Source organism: Poecile atricapillus, chromosome 5, assembly GCF_030490865.1.
Source record: "Poecile atricapillus isolate bPoeAtr1 chromosome 5, bPoeAtr1.hap1, whole genome shotgun sequence".
Classification (NCBI taxonomy): Eukaryota; Metazoa; Chordata; class Aves; order Passeriformes; family Paridae; genus Poecile; species Poecile atricapillus.
The window spans coordinates 30,041,795-30,061,185 of NC_081253.1; the positions used below are offsets into that span (position 1 = coordinate 30,041,795).

A 19,391-nucleotide genomic window follows, 5' to 3' on the forward strand; every position below is an offset into this window, starting at 1 on the left:
AAAAACCAAACAAGTCTTTGTCTTGTAAAATTAAACATTTTTCTGTTTCAAGAGAAAGAAATAATGTTTAAAACATAGATTTGTTATGAAAACAACACAGCTGTTGCTCATTCACTTACCCCACTTCTGCCATCGTCTCCAACAGCTGCAAATCCAGACTGTCTTGGAACATTCAGATTTTGATTGTGACCCTTGACTAGGAACCCCCTTGAAGGGGGCACTGCTGCCAGTGCAGTTAGCAGCACACTGAGATGCCACTATATTGCCCAAAACTTCCACATCAAATGTACAGCCCAACTTTTTGACAGTTCAGATGTTTCAAGCTACCCTAAAGTGGCATTTGAGGGCCTAAATGCTGCTGTCAGCCCAATGTGCTATTTCTGAGGTCTTACCCACCCCTGGGAGAACCCAGGAACAATTCCCTGCTCCCCTGTCTGCTGGAGTCATGCTTTTAATGAGTCTCTGCAATAGCTCCTTCTGCTGAGTAGATAAAAAAGATCACCTGAGATTAATTACAGCAATAATTAACAGCTGCCCTTCTGGCAGTTAAGCCACCTTGCCTTCCTAACAGCCCATCTCACAGGTGCAGGATGATGCTGTAGCTCTTCAAGGTAAGTTACTCTTCACCTGTTTAGAGAGGTGCAATTTGCACATAAGTCACAGCCTCAAAACAACCCAAACCACTCTCTTTTCCATTTTCAGAACTCAGTTCTTTTTCAGAAGTAGAAAAATATTTCTTAGCACAGTCAAGGGAGAGCAGACTTTGTTTTCTCCAGTATAAATTACTTCTGTCCTTGCAAAGAAAGATACAACTCTAGATGCTACCAATAACCATGAGAGGTGAAACTTACCCACTCTAGATTTAATTATTTTATAGCACAGATTAAAAAAAGATCCTGGAGTTGAAACAAGCCTGATATCTCCACTTCCCAGCAGAGATGCCTGGTGCCCTGGGCATGGTGAGGAGGAAGCAGAGCAGGTGACCTGACCTGCTGCCTCCTCTGCCCTGGCCACACATTGCCTTTCTTCATGGGGCCTCACATACCACGTGAACATCTAAAAACCTTCTAAGTATCCAGGACCAGAGCACTACGTGGTTTTTGGGATGGCAAACAGCCACCAGCACAAGCCTCCCTATCCATCACTTCCCTCAAAAATGGCTGCAGGAATAGGTATTTCCAAACACAGCCAGCCCAGTGAGGCAGACTCCAGCCTTTGGTATTCAGAACAGCTCAGCCTCAGTTTAAGCAGATATTTTGTTGTTTGTTCAGCTCTTTTCCCCCATATCTTGGCACCTCATTGAAATGAGCTTTACTAGGCACTTACATAGCAGAGCTGTAAAGAAACCAGCTGGTTAATTTAAAAGAGTGCAGTCCTTACAGCTTTCCCCTCTGGGAATTTCTTGAAGCACACACACAAAAAAATTTATATTGTAACACTTTTTCTACCACCTCATGAGTTTTATTTCCAAATCTGTACTCTGAGGGAAAGAAAAGTCGCACTATCATTCTATCACTCCTTTTGCAGGGGCAAAAGGAGATGCTAAATTAAAACTAAAAAACCATGTAAGAGCAGGATTATGGTCTCACCTCCCATCCAAAGCCACAAAGAAATGACTGTCTCTGCCAAGAGTACATTTTGTCACTAAAATAGCTGCTACTGCAGGCCAGCATTACCCTAGATCGACCACATATCAAGAGAGACATCTGACATTTGGCTGTACAGGCCTAGGCTGCAGCCCCCTGCAAGGGACAGCTTATGTCCCCTTTATGACAAGGGACAAGCTTGGAGAGGGCAAGGCAGGGAGCTGATATGGGAGAGAAGGAACAGACAGACAGGCAGGGCCCTGAAAACTCTTGGAAGTGGCAGAGTAACAAACAGCTGAACTCCTGGAACCACAGGAGTTCAGACAAGCCACAGAGCAAGGCTGGAGGCAAAGGAAGGCAAAAATAATCTATAAACCTATTTAAGCTGCAGACACAGAAGCAAGAAGAATTTGAAGGAAGAAAGGGGAGTACTGCCCTGGGGGAAGGATGCATATGTAGCCATACAGCTATTTTAGCGTTGCTTTTTAGTAGGAGCAGATCTTCTTGTTTGTTGGACAGCAAATCCTTCCAAGGCCATGAAGCCAACCAAGAAATCCTTACACAACCCTCGCTCCCAGAAATTATCCATTAAAAAGCTACTCAGCAGTTCTCCCTGGCTGTTCTGCACCCCATTGCCCAGTGCAAGGCATGATGGTGACATTCCAAAGAAATCCAGCTCCACACAGGGCCAACCCACCAGATGTCAGAGACAGAGCTACCCCAGCAAGTCTGCAGAGTATTTACAAAGCAGTCTTCTAAATTATACAAAGGGAATAATTTGCAACGTAGTGGTGTGTTTGCATTCTGAATATCTGATTTCCTGTTCAACAAATAACCTAAACACTCCCAACCAAATGAAATGTAGACAAGACTTAAAATGTTTGAAGAAAAGCACTCATCCAGAAAATTAAGGTCAACACAAAACAGATGGTGCCTCTGAAAAATGTGGCTTCAACATTTATCTTTATGTAAAATAAAAATCTTTTTAAAACCTCCGGCTGTTTGGTGACAGTCCTACTTGAAATATTGGACTTCATACTCCATGGATAATAAAGAAGCACTAAAAAATGACTTCAAAATACTAAATCTAAATAAAGTTCTCTCAACTAGTGTGCAATAAGATTTTTGTGGGCACGTAAATACATATCAATAAAATATAGATTCAAGAGCTTCTGTAACTGCCATAAATATTGCAACTGCTCTCCCCATTTCCATAAATATGACCCACAACTCCCAAGCGAGAAGCTTTTTCATTTGCAGCAGTCAGGGAAAAAAAAGGTCCTTTCTTCTTTATCAAAGTCTTTTGAAAGGCTGAATTTGAAGCCCAGCACATGGGAAGCTGTGAACAACTTGTTATAGTGATGCACGAAACGCCTTCTCCAGCCTCAGCGGATTCCAACAATGGGATTGCAGGAAGATCATGGTTATTCTTGAGGGCAGGCAATGTCACACCCAGCTGGGGGGGGAAACAGGGGCTCTAATTGGGCAGGGCTGTAAATTACTTTGGTAATAGAGAAAGGAGCTGGAAGAAGAAGAAATAATGAGACAGACCTGTCAAACACCTGAGGAGTAATAACACGTTAGAGACAAACGAGAACAGGTCGAGCACTGGCACAAGCAGCAGTGCAAGTGCTCACAAGGCAAGGTAGGCAAGAGGCAGGGGAAGGCTCAGCAGGACAGCAGGTGAGCACCTCCACTGAGAAGATTTTCTCAGACAGGTAAAAGAGAAGGTAGTCAAAGAAACCACAGAGCTGCACAGCAGGCAGCTCTCAACTTTACAAGAAACAAATGGGAAAAAAAACAACCAAAAACAAACCCAAAGCCCTCCTAAGTGAACCAAGTATTTTTGGAAGATGAGGCAACACCTGCAGTACCTAAAAATACTGTCCAGTGGAGACCTCCTCCTGTGCATGACCCTGCTGACAGCTGGGGCCCTCTGACAGGCTGTTCCTTCTGATCACAGGCTGCACACAGCACCTGAAGCTAATCGCTTCAGCTAATTCCTCAGGGACCACCTGTGTGCCTGCACTGAAGAAGCCTCACCAGCTTTGGCCATCAAAGCAGCTACAGCCATGGAAGGAGCCATTTGCTCATACCAACCAAACTCAATCACAATTAGCCTGGTGACAACAGGCTGCTGAAGCAAATCCCCAAAACCACAAGGTAATTAAGGATCTACTATCAGTTCTTGTTTCCCAGTCACCAGACATCCAACAGAACCATGATCAATGCGCCTCTTTTTTCCAGTGTGGCTCCCAGACATTTAAATCTACTAGAAAGACCCAGACTTTTGCAACTCATGCCTTCAGGTCCACCACTGATGAAGTTGCACAAAAAACTTCTGCAAATCCACCTGGCTAAAAAAAACTACGGGAAGCTTATTGCAGCGATTTTCCCGAGCTGACCTATCCTTTTAACTGGCTTCACAATATTGACTTACTGATGTTTTGGGTCCCCCTTCCTCTAGAAATTATCTCTGACTCCATACTACTGGGGAAAATAAGCTTAGCAAGAATATTTAGACTCACTGTCCCTAGCAGTGGGCCCTGCCATCAGTAAAGCACAGCCAAAATGAAACCACACTGGGCATTCCAGGGAAACACTTGCAAGAAGAGCTTTTGCACAAAAGTTTCTTGTTCAAGGTCATCCCAACCCACATCACAGACAGTTCTGATAAGCACAACAGCTCACCAGAGACTTATAAATAGTAGAGTTTATTAAATTCTCTTTCTCACTCTACCTAAGGCTTTTTTAAACTAAAATATTTTATTCTAAAAGAAGGTTGTGTTGATTTTGTTGGTCCTATTGCATAGCCAAGTGCTGCTGCTGCTCACAGAAATGTCTATCTGCATCAGGCCTCAACTCACTATTTCTAAAAATAATTTAAGTAATATTAATTTGTTCCTCCAGCACCTGGTGTTTAAAGTTATTTCTTGGCAACTTCTGTTCTCAGCATTTAAACATTTTTCATATTCACCTTAAGTCTGGCAGCACTATTGGTTATCCTTCTCTGCCTCACTAATAATTTGGTTGATGGCATGCAGGTGGGTCTCTCATAATTAAAAAACCCATTTGCAAAGTTTGCATTAGGTGATCTGAAAAAACAGAGCACTCCTTTCAAAGGTTAAATACAAGTAGGCTGCAGAGCTCCATGAAAATATTGCATCATTTAAGGATAAAAATAGTTTTGCTTTATTCAAGCTAGACTGGATAGGTAGATTTTTACTGCAATCAGCCTAAACCTCATCTCTTCAAGTTACATGCTCAAGTTGATTATAGAAAATTAAATTTAGTATTAATCAAGCTAGGAAGAAGGAAATTACAAAAATTAAGCCAATGCATAAATCATAGAAAAGAATGGTGGAGCCAGCTAGAGATCATTTAATGCATCTTCATGTTTGTCCTACACCAGAACCCACTCCCCCCCTCCCCAAGCCAGTCCTGACAGTTATTTGTCCAATCCTTTCAGAAAAAAAACAGCAAACACAATATATTTGGTTTTATAAAAAGCCCAATTACCTAACTAGAAAGGATCCAGGCTTGGAAATATATATTTGTAAAAGTTTCCTGATTTAGAAAGAAAGAACTCTACATACTGGCTGTGGCTTTCAGCTTGTCCATAACATCCACGTGATAAATTATGAATTTAGCATCTGACAGATCTGCACTACCACTTTATCCCAGTTTTCAGATGAGAAAGTACTACCTGCACAGGACATGATCCAAATTATCCTTGAAGTCAGTGGGATCTCCCAGTGAGCCCCATAGGACACAGGGTGGACAAGCATGGTTCCAAATTTTCCAAATAGCTGTCCAGTACTTTGCAAAGCCATCTTATCCTCTGGACATGAACCCAAAAAAACCTTGGTAGAGGGCTATGCTGACACACTACAACCAACATACAACTATGATCCTGTGGAGCCACAGTTGATGGTGTATAAGCCAATTTTCTCTTTTAGATGCAAATTTATTAAACATGGAGCAGCCAGTCAGCCCTACAATCCACTCTACATAGCTGAAACCATTCCATTTAAACTTGTATAAGGAAACATTTAGCTTTGAAGGTACATTTAGAGCACCAGAGTTTTCTTCTCTGAGCTACATCCTGATGTTTTATTTCTTCCCTAATCTTACTTCCTAGAACATGTATAAATCCAGACAGTCTTTATCAGCTGGAGGTGTGGGAGGGCAGTTTTAGATGAAGCTCTTACAACTGCATTATTTTATGAGAAAAAAAATATCAGCAACTTAGAGAAATTAAAAACCTCAGTGAAATCTTTAAGAGTTCCCTTTAGTCACTTCCAAACTTTTTTCCTAATCCCTTTGAAGCCCAGTAGTTTAATCAACAGCTTGTTTAGCATTAATTTTCTCATCCCAGTTACCCCCCCCCCCCAAATGTCCGTCACAAAATAAATTAAAAAGCAAAATCCCCGTAAAGAACCATAACAATTTCACATTCTCTGGAAGCAAGAATAAAGGACTCAGAAGAATGATGAAGGCTGAAGACAGAGCATCTCTAAATGAATTCCTGGGACGCCTGGGGCCCCTGTGCTCCTCAGCAGGGAGGGCCAGGCTGACCCTGCAGCACTGCACAGTCAGCAGAGCACTCGGCTGGGGCACAGCCAACTCATTAACAGAGCTCATCAAGTCCGGGCTGGGCAGCCCCAGCCCTGCACATCCTCAGGAGCATGCACAGGTGCTGCACTGCAGGGCAGTTCCCCAAACTGACTGACTGCAGCTCCTGAGCCAGCTGCCAGCAAGGGCTGCAGAGACAGCAAAGCACCTCCCGGGATCCCATGGGAAAGCACCGCTGCACGCCACACACGCAGTGCAAATAACTGCTTGGCTCAGGGGTTAAGGACAAAGAGCATGTTTGACTGGGCAAATCTACAAGCATTTGAGAAGCAAGGGAATAACCTGGCAGGTGAAAACATACAGGCCATGAAGGAGCCCAGACTTCCCCAGAAACACTCCAAACCCCGTTGTTTTTACTGCTTCCTAGTCCTGTAAAAGCACTGCAGGAGTTTCTGAAGAAAACTGCCTTAGAGCAGGGAAAAGATCCCTTGTTTTAGGAGTACATACATGAGCTGCAGAAGGTGGCCATAGCAGCCAGGTCATTACAAAACACAAGGTTCAATGCCTGTGAAAAACATAGGGGGTTTCAGGGAACAGCACCCATCTCCTGAGCACTCCCCTCTCCAGAGAACATGATGGACAGCCCTGGAACGCTAAGGGGGTCTTCTGTGCAGACACAGCACTGAGGTAGAAAAGGTGTTTTGTACCACCCCTCCCAGCTTTGCAAGTAACACTCACTGCAGACAGCCCTCCTGGGATTTGTGATGCTAAAGAGCAGCATTATTTGGAGAGCACAGGACTGCAACCTGCCAGTTTTAGGTTATTGGCCAAAGCTCATATAACAAGTTGTGAAGGCAGATTACATTTCAGGTCCTGCATTTTGGTCCCGTATTTATATTTGTTCTTACAGTACTTTCCCATTTTCACTGTGGACAGGGGGTGTTCTGACTTTCCCCTCTATCCAAAGTTAGGACAGTATTTCACAGTACAGGACTGCTTTGCCACTTTTAAATCAAGGTGACTCATGCAGAGGACAGACAGAAAAAGCAGATGGCAGCACTAACACAGCAGAACTCTTTCCACTGCGCCATTCTGCCATCAGTCCTTGTGCTGGGGCAGGAGAGGGGGAGCTGTTGTCAGGTGATGAGAATAGGGCTGCTTGTGATTTAAGTGTATGGGGACTACTCAGCAGCACTTCAGCACCATGCAGTTTGTGTCTGGGTACATGAACACCTTCCAGTGTCTGTTTTCCTTTGGAATTCTATATTGTGCAGAATGAGACCACCCTAAGAGCAGCCTAACCATTAAGGAGGAAGGCATCTGTGAAGAGACTTCCCTGACCCAACCACTGAGCACTGAGGAACTGCCTTAACATGTCACAGTAATTCACTGCCTGTTTGCATTGAGAGATGTGTGTCTGTGTCTGTGAACCGAGGTGGTATGATCCCAACAGCTCTAAGCAAGGCTCCCAGATTCCTCTGCAAGCTGAGAGCTCACTATCTTGACATTGACAGCTCTGAGGGAAACAACTTTTCAGTGGAAGATCAGAGGACCTTGAAAAATTATATTGAAGTCCATGTCCATCTCAGGGCACAAGATTTCCCCTGCAAAGAAGTAAAAACTTATTAGTAAAATGCAATAGCTTCATGTAAGAAACAGGAAAGCAGGAATGCTACTAACCTTGAGAACATGAAGACCTGTCTCTTCCTTTTTTTCTCCCAACTGCACATCAATCATCCACTTGACTGCAGGGTTTTAATCTTATGCCACTTAACATTAATCATATCACTTTTTACTTGGAATATGTGAACAAGTATTCTCTGTTTATTAGCTTAATAAAGGCTCAGATGCAGAGCTACAAACACCAGGCACCTCAGCACACACAAACACAGGGTTGCCCTTGATTTTAACTTCTTTATGCCAGAGAAGATCCCCAGAGAGATCCACACTGGAGGTAACTCCAATGAGTACCATGCCACCACCTGCACTGTTCACTGGCTGACTTTACAGCTACTACTGACTGTGCAGTGTGGCTCTCACACCATACTTACATCTTATGTACCTCTGGAGCACAGCACAGGTACTTCATGCATTTAGAAGTCCTCTTGGCTTCCTTCTCACAAGCACATCAAATGTCTTAAAGCAACACTGCAGAAGAGGCTGTCCATTCATCTAGACTATACATCACATCTGTTTAAACAAGCGAGCAATTTGAAGTCCCTGAGTTACATGTCGCCTCTTTACACCATTTCCCCAGAAATTACTGCTTTCTGCTTCACCAGTGAGCAGTATTCTTCCACAGCAGCACCCAGAGGGGATCTCCTGAGGCATGCCACCCTCTTGTGTCCAAAACAAATTTCACTAGTTCCACCTGGAAGTACCAGGAAAGCACTTCACCAGAGTAGAAACAAACAGCCCTCAGGTGTCTGGGCACACAGGTCTCTCTCAACCTCCCTTCAGCGCTTTGTTGTTGCTGATGCTTCCATTTCAAACGAAGTTCAGTATTTCACACCAAGCAGGGAACTTGCACCAATTAGAAGCAATTTTCAGCATATCATGATAGAGTACCAAAAGCAAAAGGTATCAAATGTAAACAACTTGTAAACATTAGTAACACATCAGTAGATTCAAAGAACATGAATGACCACAGAGACAACTCAGAATTCAGAAACAACCTTTTGTCATGAAGTCTTTATGGCTTGACAGAAAGAAAGTTAGATTTGTTTTTGATGTGGTTAGTGCAATTTTTTTTTTATTTGAGAGGTCAGTTAAGAAGAGTTAAACAGATGAATCCAGTATGACACCTCAGTTTCCGAGTTGTTTTTGAACCTGATCTGAAATATGGCACTGGACTCTGTTCTAGAGTCAAGGCATTTGTGATCTCAGAAATAAAACCAGCTATTTACCCCCCAGGATATGGAGGGGGCTCTTCATGGGATAATTCCTATTTCATATAAAACAGAGGAAGGAAAGCTTAACAGCATCAGAAGTGTCGCTGTGTGCTTGGCCAGTACCTCTGCAATCCACATATACAGCTTCATCTAATACATCATTTATTTGGAAAAGTGAATGAAGGAAGGGGGAGTAGGCAGACTCATTGAAGAGATGGGTAATGCAGCATTTGAGAACAGTCCGCTCCTGGAAATTCAGGCTCCTGCAAAGTAACCTTGGGCTTTTACACACAGGAAGGCTACAAAAAGCATATTGCCCAACACTGTCTGAATTTAGATCCTCCTGTTCTGCTATCTCATGCAAAGCAAGAACAAATATCCAAGCTTCTATCCAAAGCAAAAATCAGTGTCACTTTCCTTGACAGTGATAATGGTGCTTAGAGAGAATTTTTCAAGTAGTGCACACCTTTCTGGAATCAGAATCAAGCTTCAAGACACTCACCATAGCTTTGATCGGAGCTATGCACTCTCTGATTCCAGAGACACCACTAAGTCTGGCACCACCATTTCCTTCCACTTATTGCTTTCACAAGCCATGCTCATTCCCAGGACACCTAGCTCACCAGAGCATTTTTGCTCTTCCCCTTCATTTCTCTTCCAACCGGAAGAGCTCCCATTATCCCTAACGGAAGTCAATGCATGCGTGCACAGGACAGAGTAGACCTATTAAGGCTACATGGTTGACCAACAGAAATACGTGTACGTAACTGAAATTTTCTTCTGGTTAGCAAAGGGCACAGAGTTTTCATTGAGACACTTCCACCTGTGACCCTTACTTCCTTGTATCCACCTTCTCCCCCTACCCCCTTTACATACGGGGAAGACTCACTGTGCTTCCCTGATGCAAAACAAGAAATAGATCACATCAAGTTTGCTCCATACACCAAAAGGTGAAAAAAAACAAAACCAAAGGACAAACTGGTTCACAGTTAACTATAAATAAAAGTGCAGTAAGTGTTCAAGTAGAGTGTAGAGTTTAAGCAAGCTGTACAACCACATTTGGCATAGTCATCTTTTAAAGGCCCTGCGTGGGTCCCTCCCGTTACTGACAGCAGGGGGAAGAGGCTGAACACTATTAGCTGGTGCTGGATTTACAGGTCCTCGTCCATTGCCTCTCCCACTACCTGCATAAATGTGGCCGTGGTTATACGTGAATGGAAATCCACTTGCTTCAGGTCCAGTTTGTAAACCATTTCCTAAGAAGACAAAAAACGTTATCACAAGTTCCATGGGTTGAAATCATCGATTCCTTACATAAATTTACCAACAAGGAATACATAGTTTGCAGTAAACACCAAACGCTGAAGACCAGAAGGAAAAGCCTCTCTGGCACTGCAAGACTGCAAATCACAGCTGACCTTTCCCCTCCCAAACTACCTTCCCTCCATCCCTACTCCCCTTTCTCAGCTAAAGCAAGAAAGGTCACAATAACAGCTTTATAACACCAGCTACTGAGTATGGGCATTGTGTAGGCAGGCCAGAATTAAGGTTCCCTCTCAGCTTATACCTGCTCAAGGCCTTGAAGCATTTTAGTATTTAAAATTCTATGTTTAAATACAGCGCAAAATTATCTGGATAACTAAAATACTGGAATTCAGATTACCACTACTTCTGTTTTCAGGAGCAAATCAGGCAGGAAAGTCATGGTGTCTAGCAAGACTGAAGTAATTTTTAAAGCCAATGTCTCAGGAAGTTTAAAAACGCAGAACTTCAAGTGCTGCAAAAACTTTTCAAAAGCATCACAACAATTTAAGATTAGTCAAGGCCCCTTATGTGATATAGGCACCCCAAATATTCTAATCTCCTCCTCTTCTACAGAAGAAACCCTGAAAACAGTTTCAGGAAATATTCATGATTACAGGCATGAGGTTCAGGCCCCAGTCTGAATAACTTTTTAGAGCCTAGTGCTCTTTTTTAATCACAAGAATGGAGAACCCTTGAAATAAATTTCTATTCCCATTAAGTGTTTCTCATTTCTTCACTTCTACAAACTGAAAAAAACTTACCCAGTGGCCCAAAAGTACAAGTACCCATACCACTTGATGCAGAAATATTATTCTGTTCACCCTGTGCCTTTAGAGAAAGGTTAAAAAAAAAAGAAGAAAAAAAAAAAGACATGGATCAGAGAAAGAACATTCACACTTTTACAGAAAGGAGCTGATATATTTCCCCCATATATGTTCTAACAGTGGGTCCACATGGAATTTATCTGCTACTTCAACTACTGGTTCAGTTTTAGCTATATATCACTAAGTCCATTTTTCCAGAAGAGTCATATCTGATCACAGCCTAGTGTGAAATAGTCAGAACACAGAGCACTTTAGGCCAGAAGCCTCACACAAGTTTAACATACCAATTTGTTCTGCCCGATGTGCTCCAAGTTGGGTTCGCTGTAGTTTGGCACTTCAGAGTAAACCATGCAGAACCTGGGAAGAAATTGGGATTATTAGAAAGTTCTAAAGCCATTTTAACAGAGTTCTCAACTCCACAATTCACATAGCATATGTTCTAGACACATCCCATCACCCACAAATAATTAATCCAGACCCCAGTGTTCAGAGAATATCCATAGGTACTAAAAGGCTCTTTGATCCCTCTATAGGCTTGTGGTGAGGCAGCCTCATCTTCCTGGTGAGAGCATTTCAATTAAGCAGAGGCAAGTATTCATTTACTCAAGGAGGTAAACTAGCCTAAATAAAACCAAAGGTGATGAAAGGGCTCCCTCTGTCTCTCTTCCAGCTGGGACAATCTCATCCAGCACCCACCCAAAAGGTCACCTGAGGCACTGAGTCACCCAGCCTGCTCCCAGACAGGGATTGCATTACACCTCTAGAGAAAACTCACTCCCACATGCTCCCATACTGTGCAGTGCCCCATTAACAGTAACAGCACAGAGGAGCCCAAAACAGGCAATGAAATTCAAAGCGTCCTTTTTCCACTCAAGGGGACTATGGCAGAATAGGCCCATCAACTCACTACATGAAAATTACAGCAGAGAGGAAAGATCTGGATCATTACACTGCTTGGAATGGTAAAACACAAGAGGAGCTCCCACCTGCTGCTGGGAGGCACAACCCAGTGAAGGGCTCTCATCACTCCAGCCTGCTGGAGAGTAAGTCAGCTGGGTAACACTTCTGAGCTAATAGATTTTGTACAAGACAATCTGTACATTCTTTTCATGTAAATCCATCTGAACACCGGGCATTTTGGAACCATACAGGAAGATATGTGGCAACCCCAGAGCCCCACTTCCCTGATGACTGCAAGGTTTCCCACACTGCTTTGTGCAATAGTGGAAAAATACTCTTCTGGTTAGAAAATGTTGCTGTTGTTTCTATTGGTCAATTATGTTACTCATGTTTGTTCTTAGGCAGGAGCTGTTGCCCCAGTCTGCGGGCAGTTTAAAGCAGGTTTAATGAGGTTTGCTTCTGCTTGGGTATGATTCACTGGAGTTACCTTGCTCTTCCTTCTCTGCATTGCCTGTCCTTCAAGGATGACACACATACAAAAGGCTTCCACCAAAACGAAGTGGTTAATCAAGATAAGGCCCAGGTAAACAATGCAGATTAAGGTCCCTTGTCATTTATACATTTTCTCCTCCTAGACCCGTGTCAGTGATGGAGGCTGATTTTCTTCAAAGGACCTACAGCCCAGAAAGGGTCAGAGCTCATTACATCCCTGACCAACTGAGAAGATGCTTTTTGCTGCCCTAAATTCCATTTCCTAAGAGCTACCAGGTCTCATACTTACCATGACACTCTGCTGAGAAGTATGAATACACAATACTTACTCCCCAATTTTATGCAGCTCCCCTCCTCGTCCCGTGTAAAGTGTCAGGCATCCTTTCCACAGAGACGCGTACCTGGCCAAAGGAAGGAGAAGTGAAGCAGCTTCTTAGTGAATGAGCTGACAGAGAAAGCAGAAGCATGCCATCTTTCAGGAAGTTAACAAGTCTTACACACCGGCATGGACTAAAAAAATTCCCAGGGAGCCCAGTGTCACCAACACCAATGGTTTAATAGATCCCCATGTACTACTTCTAGCAAAAGGTACCGGAAGCTCAGCAGACTCCTTTGACAATTCCAGGAAAGCAGCCAATTATTTTGAGATTGGATGCTCTTTTGTTGACTGGAGCAACCCTTATGAGTTATCCTGCAGAGAAAAGGCATTTTGCCAAAAGTAGTATCTGTGTTTTATTTGGGGACAACTCTCAGTTCTGCTTTCAGCAGGAGCCAGGAAGAATCACCTTTGCTTGCTGGAGAACAGCTCCTGCTACTGAACATGCATGATCAAAAGTGCTTACATTCTTAATACAGGTCCTTACCAGACTGGATTTTTTAAAGGATTAAGTTTGGCCATCAAATTCTAAGTGATGTATAGAAGCACACTGAAATATTTTTTTGATTGCAGGAACATTCCCTTACAAAGACAGTGTGAGTGCACTCTATTCTTTATGGTGGCACTTGACTTCAAGCACTGAAATTTGAGCCATACAAAATTTTGTGTAATTGTTCCTTTCAGTGAGTGGCATCATGTATGTGTAGAGAAGAGGAAAATGCAGACCAGAAACACAGGCACAGTGCAAGGGAGTTAAAAAGAATGTGTATTTTCTAGCACAGGAACAGAGAGCCTCAGCAACTGCACTCACAGAGTCACCACTCGGGACAAGTCACCACGTCCTTACGTTCCAGGTATATCTCTGGAACAGAGATAACAAACCTTCCTCTTGCCTTTTGCCTTATCTCCTGAGACTGGGAGACATCCGGCCAAATGCAGGGCCCTGAAGAGGCACCAGGGAGGAGTCAGGCTGGCAGGAGAGGACAGCACTGCCAGTGATAACCTTCTCCATACATCAGCAGGAAAGCACAGGCACTGTAACTGCACATGCTAGCTTGGGAGCTTTCCATCCAGAACAAGGATTAGTGTTCTTCACGTCATAGATGCACTTTCAAGATTCCCTCACTGCTTAACCTTTAATAAACAGCTAATCAGGCAGTCTTGTGGCAGAAAACAAAGGAGAAGAGCTACCAAACAATAAATATAAGTCAAACATACACTTACTGGGAAAAGACCCAGCAAATCATGGGATTAACAACCTCCAGTACTAAGTTATTCCACATATGCAAGCATTTGTTTTTATCTCAAAAAGAGCTGGCCATAAAGCACTAAACTCCAGCACTAATTTCAAATTTAGAAATATTAAGTGCAACAGCTTCCTGTAAATGGGTTCGCCACCCAGTGACAAAAGTAAGCAAAACAGTGTCTGCTTTTGCAGAGGAATGAATCTGCAGCTTGAAATTCAGCAAGGGGAAAAAAAGGCATGTTTACCCATGGTGCCTGTGTAAGCTTTTCTGCTTGTATCAGAGGGCATCCTACACTATGAAGTCAGCTTACCCTACAGAGCTGAAATTTACCTGCCTTGCAATGGCAACATCATACACTCAATTCTATTTAAATATAAAATTGTGTTTGGAGAACTCCATATGCCAGCATGAGACCAATTTTCTGAATATGAGAGACAAACCAGAATGGATTTAGCTTTTGCCATTTCACTCCCTCCACAGTCCTAAGGGAGCATCCAATTCATGTAAATGAAGGCATGACTTTGCCACCCACCAGAAACAGTGATGTCAGCTCATAAATTTAATACATACAAGCCAAGCTCAGTTTTTTACATTCAAGGATGCCATGACTCTCCCATTTGTTGTACAGAAATACCAGAGCAGTTACAGTAAGCCAGTCACAGAAGGGAGTGCAGTAATGCTGCTGAACAGTATCGCTCTCAATTTATTTCAATGTCATCTACACACACAGGGCTTTGTGCTGGCCCAGAGCTCTGGTTTAGTTCTGCCCATCCCTGTGCTCCACGTGCTCTCCACGCAAGCAGCCTTCCCCAGAACCACCTCTGCTGAGGAGTCAGCCCATTTCGTGTAAAAGGACATTTGCATAGGAGGAAGCAGCTGTAGTTTTGGTGGCAAGGGTCATGCAATTTCAGTCCAGAACTGAGAATTACACTCAAATGAACTTAAGAACAGCTCAGTTAGCAGCCTGAGTCACCTTTCACCTATTTTTTCATAAAAACAAATTAACAGGACCTTACACACACTGCAGATCCTGGACTGCCATAGGCCAAAGGATCACCGTAATGGATTTCTAAAAGTGTAACCTAACTGGCATGAAGAATTCAAATGAACCTTACTATGACTTTGCTAGTGACAATTTAAGTGACACGTAAAAGGATTTTCAGATTGACTCTAACATTCTTTCTCACAGTAAGTTTGGGGGTTGGGTTTGTTTCTTTTTTTAATTAAACTACCTCTGAGGAATTATTCACACCTAACCAAATTAACACATTCTATAGTGTAGCCCTAGAATGAATTTTTACAGTGAAACTTGAAAGGTTCTCATCTGCCTGTCATTTTCGTTATATCATTCCCATGAAAAGCAACTTCTCTGCGTGACATGTAACCATCCCCTTCTTTCATTAAGGGGCTGACTGCCAGAGGAAAGAACTAGCTGTGAAAATAAGAACATGCTTTGGACTTCCCCTGCTTGATTTACAGACCAGGACTGACTGTTGCTTTCCCCCCTGCCCCAGAAGTATTTCCCTAGGGAGCTTTTTAAAGCCAACCCAAATCTCTTCACCACCACCTCCTTATTACAAACCCAAGCCCCTCCTAGCCTGTACACTCACGCTAGGCATGTTCTGGCCTGGGGAAGGTGGGTTTAATTTGGCAAGTGACCTTAGGGCGCTGGCTCGGTAACACGGAGCGGGTCGGAGGCGGCGGCCGTGTCCCCCGTGGCCCTGGAGGGGCCCCGCGGGTGACAAAGGGCTGCGCGGCCCGGCGGGCGCGGGGCGGCCCCGTACGCACCCTTTGGTCAGGCGGATGATGTCCCCCGGCTGGATGAGGCCGCCGATCTCGTCCCACACGCAGATGGTGATGCTGCCCGTCTTGTCCGCCACCTTGCAGGACCTCACCTCGTGCCCGTCCTTCGTCTTGGTGACTCGCCCTGCGGGGAGAAGCGCGGCTAAGGGGGGGCACGGCGCCGCCGGCCCCCCCGCCCGCCGTGACACGCGTGGGCGGCCCGGGGGTGGGGCGTGCCGGGCGCCACTTACCGATCTCCAGCACAATAAAGATGACATTTAAGTTTTTCAGTCCGGGTTTTATGTCTTTTATAAGGAAATACGTGTCGCTCGCCGCGCTCATGCTGCGGCCGGCGCGGGGGTGAGGGCTAGCGGGGCGGGCCGAGCCCGCATCCCGCGGGGGAGCAGGAGCAGCGCGGGGCCGGGCAGGGGGGCACCGGCGACCCTCACAGTGGACGGGGACACGAGCACCGAGGGGCTGTGCGGTGACTGTGCGGCACGCCCGACCCCCACCGCTCCCTCTCCACACCGACACCACCAGCACACCGCCCAACCCGCCTCCCTCTCCCGCCGGCACTGAGGAGCACACGTGCGCCGCGCTCCGCTTTATACCGGCCGGGCGCCACCAACCCGAGCGCCGGGAGGGGGCGTTTGGGGCGAATGGAACCGTCCGGGGCACGCGGAGCGCCGGGACTGGGTAACGGGCGGGCGCGAGCCGGCGCCGCGCGCTGATTGGTCAACGCTGCCGCCGCCATCTTCTCCTTCTCGGGGCGCTGGCGCTGCTGAGTGCGGGCTGCTGCGTCGGGTGTCCTCTGTCAGCTCGCCCTGCCTCCCCTCACGCTTTCTGCCGCCCTTCACCTGTTCTGCCTCCCCTCGCCCACCGACTGACTCCCCTCCGGGCAACAGCCCCGCGGTGCCCCGAGAGCGGCTGGTGCGGCACAGCGGACTAAGGGAGCGGTTCGCTGCCCTTCCGCGCCATTTTAAGCTCCGGCTCTTACGCTCAGAGGAGCGTTGGCACAGGTTTCCCAGAGGGCGATTTCCCGGCAGTTCCGCCCTCCTTCACTGGGAAAAAAGAAATAAAAATTTGTGAGTTAGGTGGGGTTTTTTTCGGGAGAGATTTGATGTTGGTCTCCACCAAGGAGAAAAGGCTGTTTTCGGGGCCACGGACGCCTCAGGGCTTGGCAGGGCTTCCCCACATCATTCTGCTCCTGGGACAGAATGCTCATGGCATGTAAGGAAAGCCGGAGGTTGTGCAGTAACCTGCTTTGAGCCTTCCTGTGCTTAAAATGGGAGCCTAAATCGTGATAAGCACTAAAAAGGACCTCAAAGCATCTGAATTCTGCCAGCAGCTCCTTGAGGAGGTGCGTTACTGCCTTGAGCTTGGCTACAGGCAGGGTATAAAATACAAGAGAAGGGACCGCTTCACCGGGCAGCAAGCCGTCGAGGTGGTGGAGAAATCCCCACGAGCGTTGTGACATCCTTGGCTGGCTGGTCCCGAGGAAATAGCTGCATGCCATGGACCAGCCCAAAGACTTGCAGGTGGTCCTGTAATTGAGCTCTCCCCCTTAGGAAGGGCAGCAGAGCAGTGTACGTGCACTGCTGCTCCTTGTCAGAGCTAAACCCAGCTAGCTGGGCTTTCCCTTTCTATTTGTGTGAGCAGGAATCCATAGATGACAGCAGTTGTGAAGTGCCTGGCTGCACATTCTGCCACACAGGATCTCTGGCCCAAGGAATTTTGAGCAATATTTGTGTGCCGGCAGCAGAGCAGCCTTGCTGGGTGCCACTCAGGGCTCGGAATGAAAGACACTGCCTGCAGGAATCTGAGAGTTTGCTTAAAGCCCCCCAAGAGCTTAATCCACTTCTGTCCTGAATCCTTCAGTGAGTGCAGAGTGCAGAGGGAATTGACAGACTCCTCAAGGGCCTGTCTCCTGGTGGAATCTATAATACAGTAGCACTAACACTTTCAGTCATCAATTGTATTTCAGTACATGAATGGGTTTAATTTAGTCACTTGGGAAGGATTTCAAGCCAAACTCCAGGAATGGCAGTGTCTTTGGCAAAAGCTGGACAAAAATACTTCTACTTTTATTTAGAACTGGCAATATTTTTTCATACATAGCTGGTTTTTCTTCATTTCTTCCTTTTGTCTGCCACATCTATTTAGAGACCTTGCAAAGAATGAATTTGTATCCTGTGTTTTCAGCCCCAAGTACAATAGATTTGAGGAGAACCCTTCAATTTTTCAAGGAAAAAAAAACCAACAAAGTAACCAGTTAAGAAAGTTTCTTCACCTTATGGCAAGCATTGAGCAGAAAGGAAGTCACAAGTGCGGTTAGCTGAACAGCAGAAAACACTAAAACACTTCACCAAGAGCACTTGTGTGGTGTGTCACTGCTGAGATGGTTTCAGGTGAACACCTGTCCAGGAAGGCAAGTGCTGGTGCTCCAGAGCAGCTGGAGAGGTGCAGAAGACACCAGATGTGGGTTCCAAGCCACCTTGCAGCCAGTACACCTGGAAATGCTGCACCAGGCCTGCAGCAGGGAGCAGAGGGACCAGCAGCGAGCATGGAGGGAGGTGAATTTATTTTTTACCAAGGTTTCTTTTGAAGCTGGTAGGAAGAGGTTTGAACTAGAAATGACAATGCAGAGGGAGAGGCCCAAGCAATCTAGGCAAGTTCAAGAGCACACTGACAACTCCCTGGCGTGTCTGATAAAGGAACTAATAAGCAAGGGTGCTCTGCTGGACCTCAGAATCAAGGAAGCACTGCTTGGAAACGTGGAGGTGGGTCAATATTCAGTGCAGTGCCTGTGAGACAGTGGAGTTCAGCATCCTGAGAGGGGACAGTAGCACAAAAGGCAAGACCACTCTGATTTTGAAGAGCAGACTGGCCTCTTCAGGGATCTGCTTGTGAGATGGTCCTGGAGATCACAGCATCCAGAGAAGCTGCCTGGCTTTCAGACATCACCTGCAAGTGCTGCAAAGGTCCATCCCAAGAACAGAGAACAAGAGGGAGGCAGACTGTTCTCTGTAGTGCTCATTGACAGGTTAAGAGACACAAACTGAAACACCAGATTCCACCTGAACACAAAAAATATATTTTTTATTTTTTTTTTTAAATTTTTTTGCTGTGAGAGTGCCCAAAAACAAGTCAGTTGTGCAGAAAGGTGGTGGAATCTCACTCCATGGAGATACCCAAAACCCAACTGGACACAGTCCTGGGCAACCTGCACTAGCTTACCAGCCCATTTTATTGATTTTGTGATTCTGTGAAATATTTCCTGTTTTCTCAAATGCAAAAAGAGACTACAGAAAGCTTGATGTGTGGGATAGAAAGGCAAGGTCAAACTCCTTCTATAAGGGACTGGGACTGTGCTGGTAAGACAGAGCTGGTCATCTGCTCCCTTACAAGATCCT

The 19,391-nt window shown here is 45.3% G+C and overlaps 1 protein-coding gene across 1 annotated transcript; it reads right to left on the reverse strand.

Annotated features, from left to right (window-relative positions):
• Window positions 1-9,982: 9,982 nt before the first annotated feature.
• Window positions 9,983-16,574, reverse strand: NABP1 (nucleic acid binding protein 1). Its single transcript, XM_058839844.1, has 6 exons — window positions 16,230-16,574; window positions 15,985-16,123; window positions 12,903-12,974; window positions 11,466-11,538; window positions 11,119-11,185; window positions 9,983-10,308 (listed from the first exon to the last, which is right to left on the reverse strand). Exons 1-6 carry the CDS (start codon window positions 16,318-16,320, stop codon window positions 10,121-10,123), a joined length of 630 nt encoding a protein of 209 aa, XP_058695827.1. The 5' UTR covers window positions 16,321-16,574; the 3' UTR covers window positions 9,983-10,120.
• Between the last annotated feature and the right edge of the window lie 2,817 nt (window positions 16,575-19,391).

Coding starts and splice junctions, on each gene's coding strand:
- NABP1 (XM_058839844.1), bottom strand. CDS start 16,320: ATGAGCGCGGCGAGCGACACGTATTTCCTTATAAAAGACATAAAACCC. Junction 16,124..16,229: donor CTTTATTGTGCTGGAGATCG/GTAAGTGGCGCC, acceptor TTCTCCCCGCAG/GGCGAGTCACCAAGACGAAG. Junction 10,309..11,118: donor TTGTACTTTTGGGCCACTGG/GTAAGTTTTTTT, acceptor TTGTCTTCTTAG/GAAATGGTTTACAAACTGGA.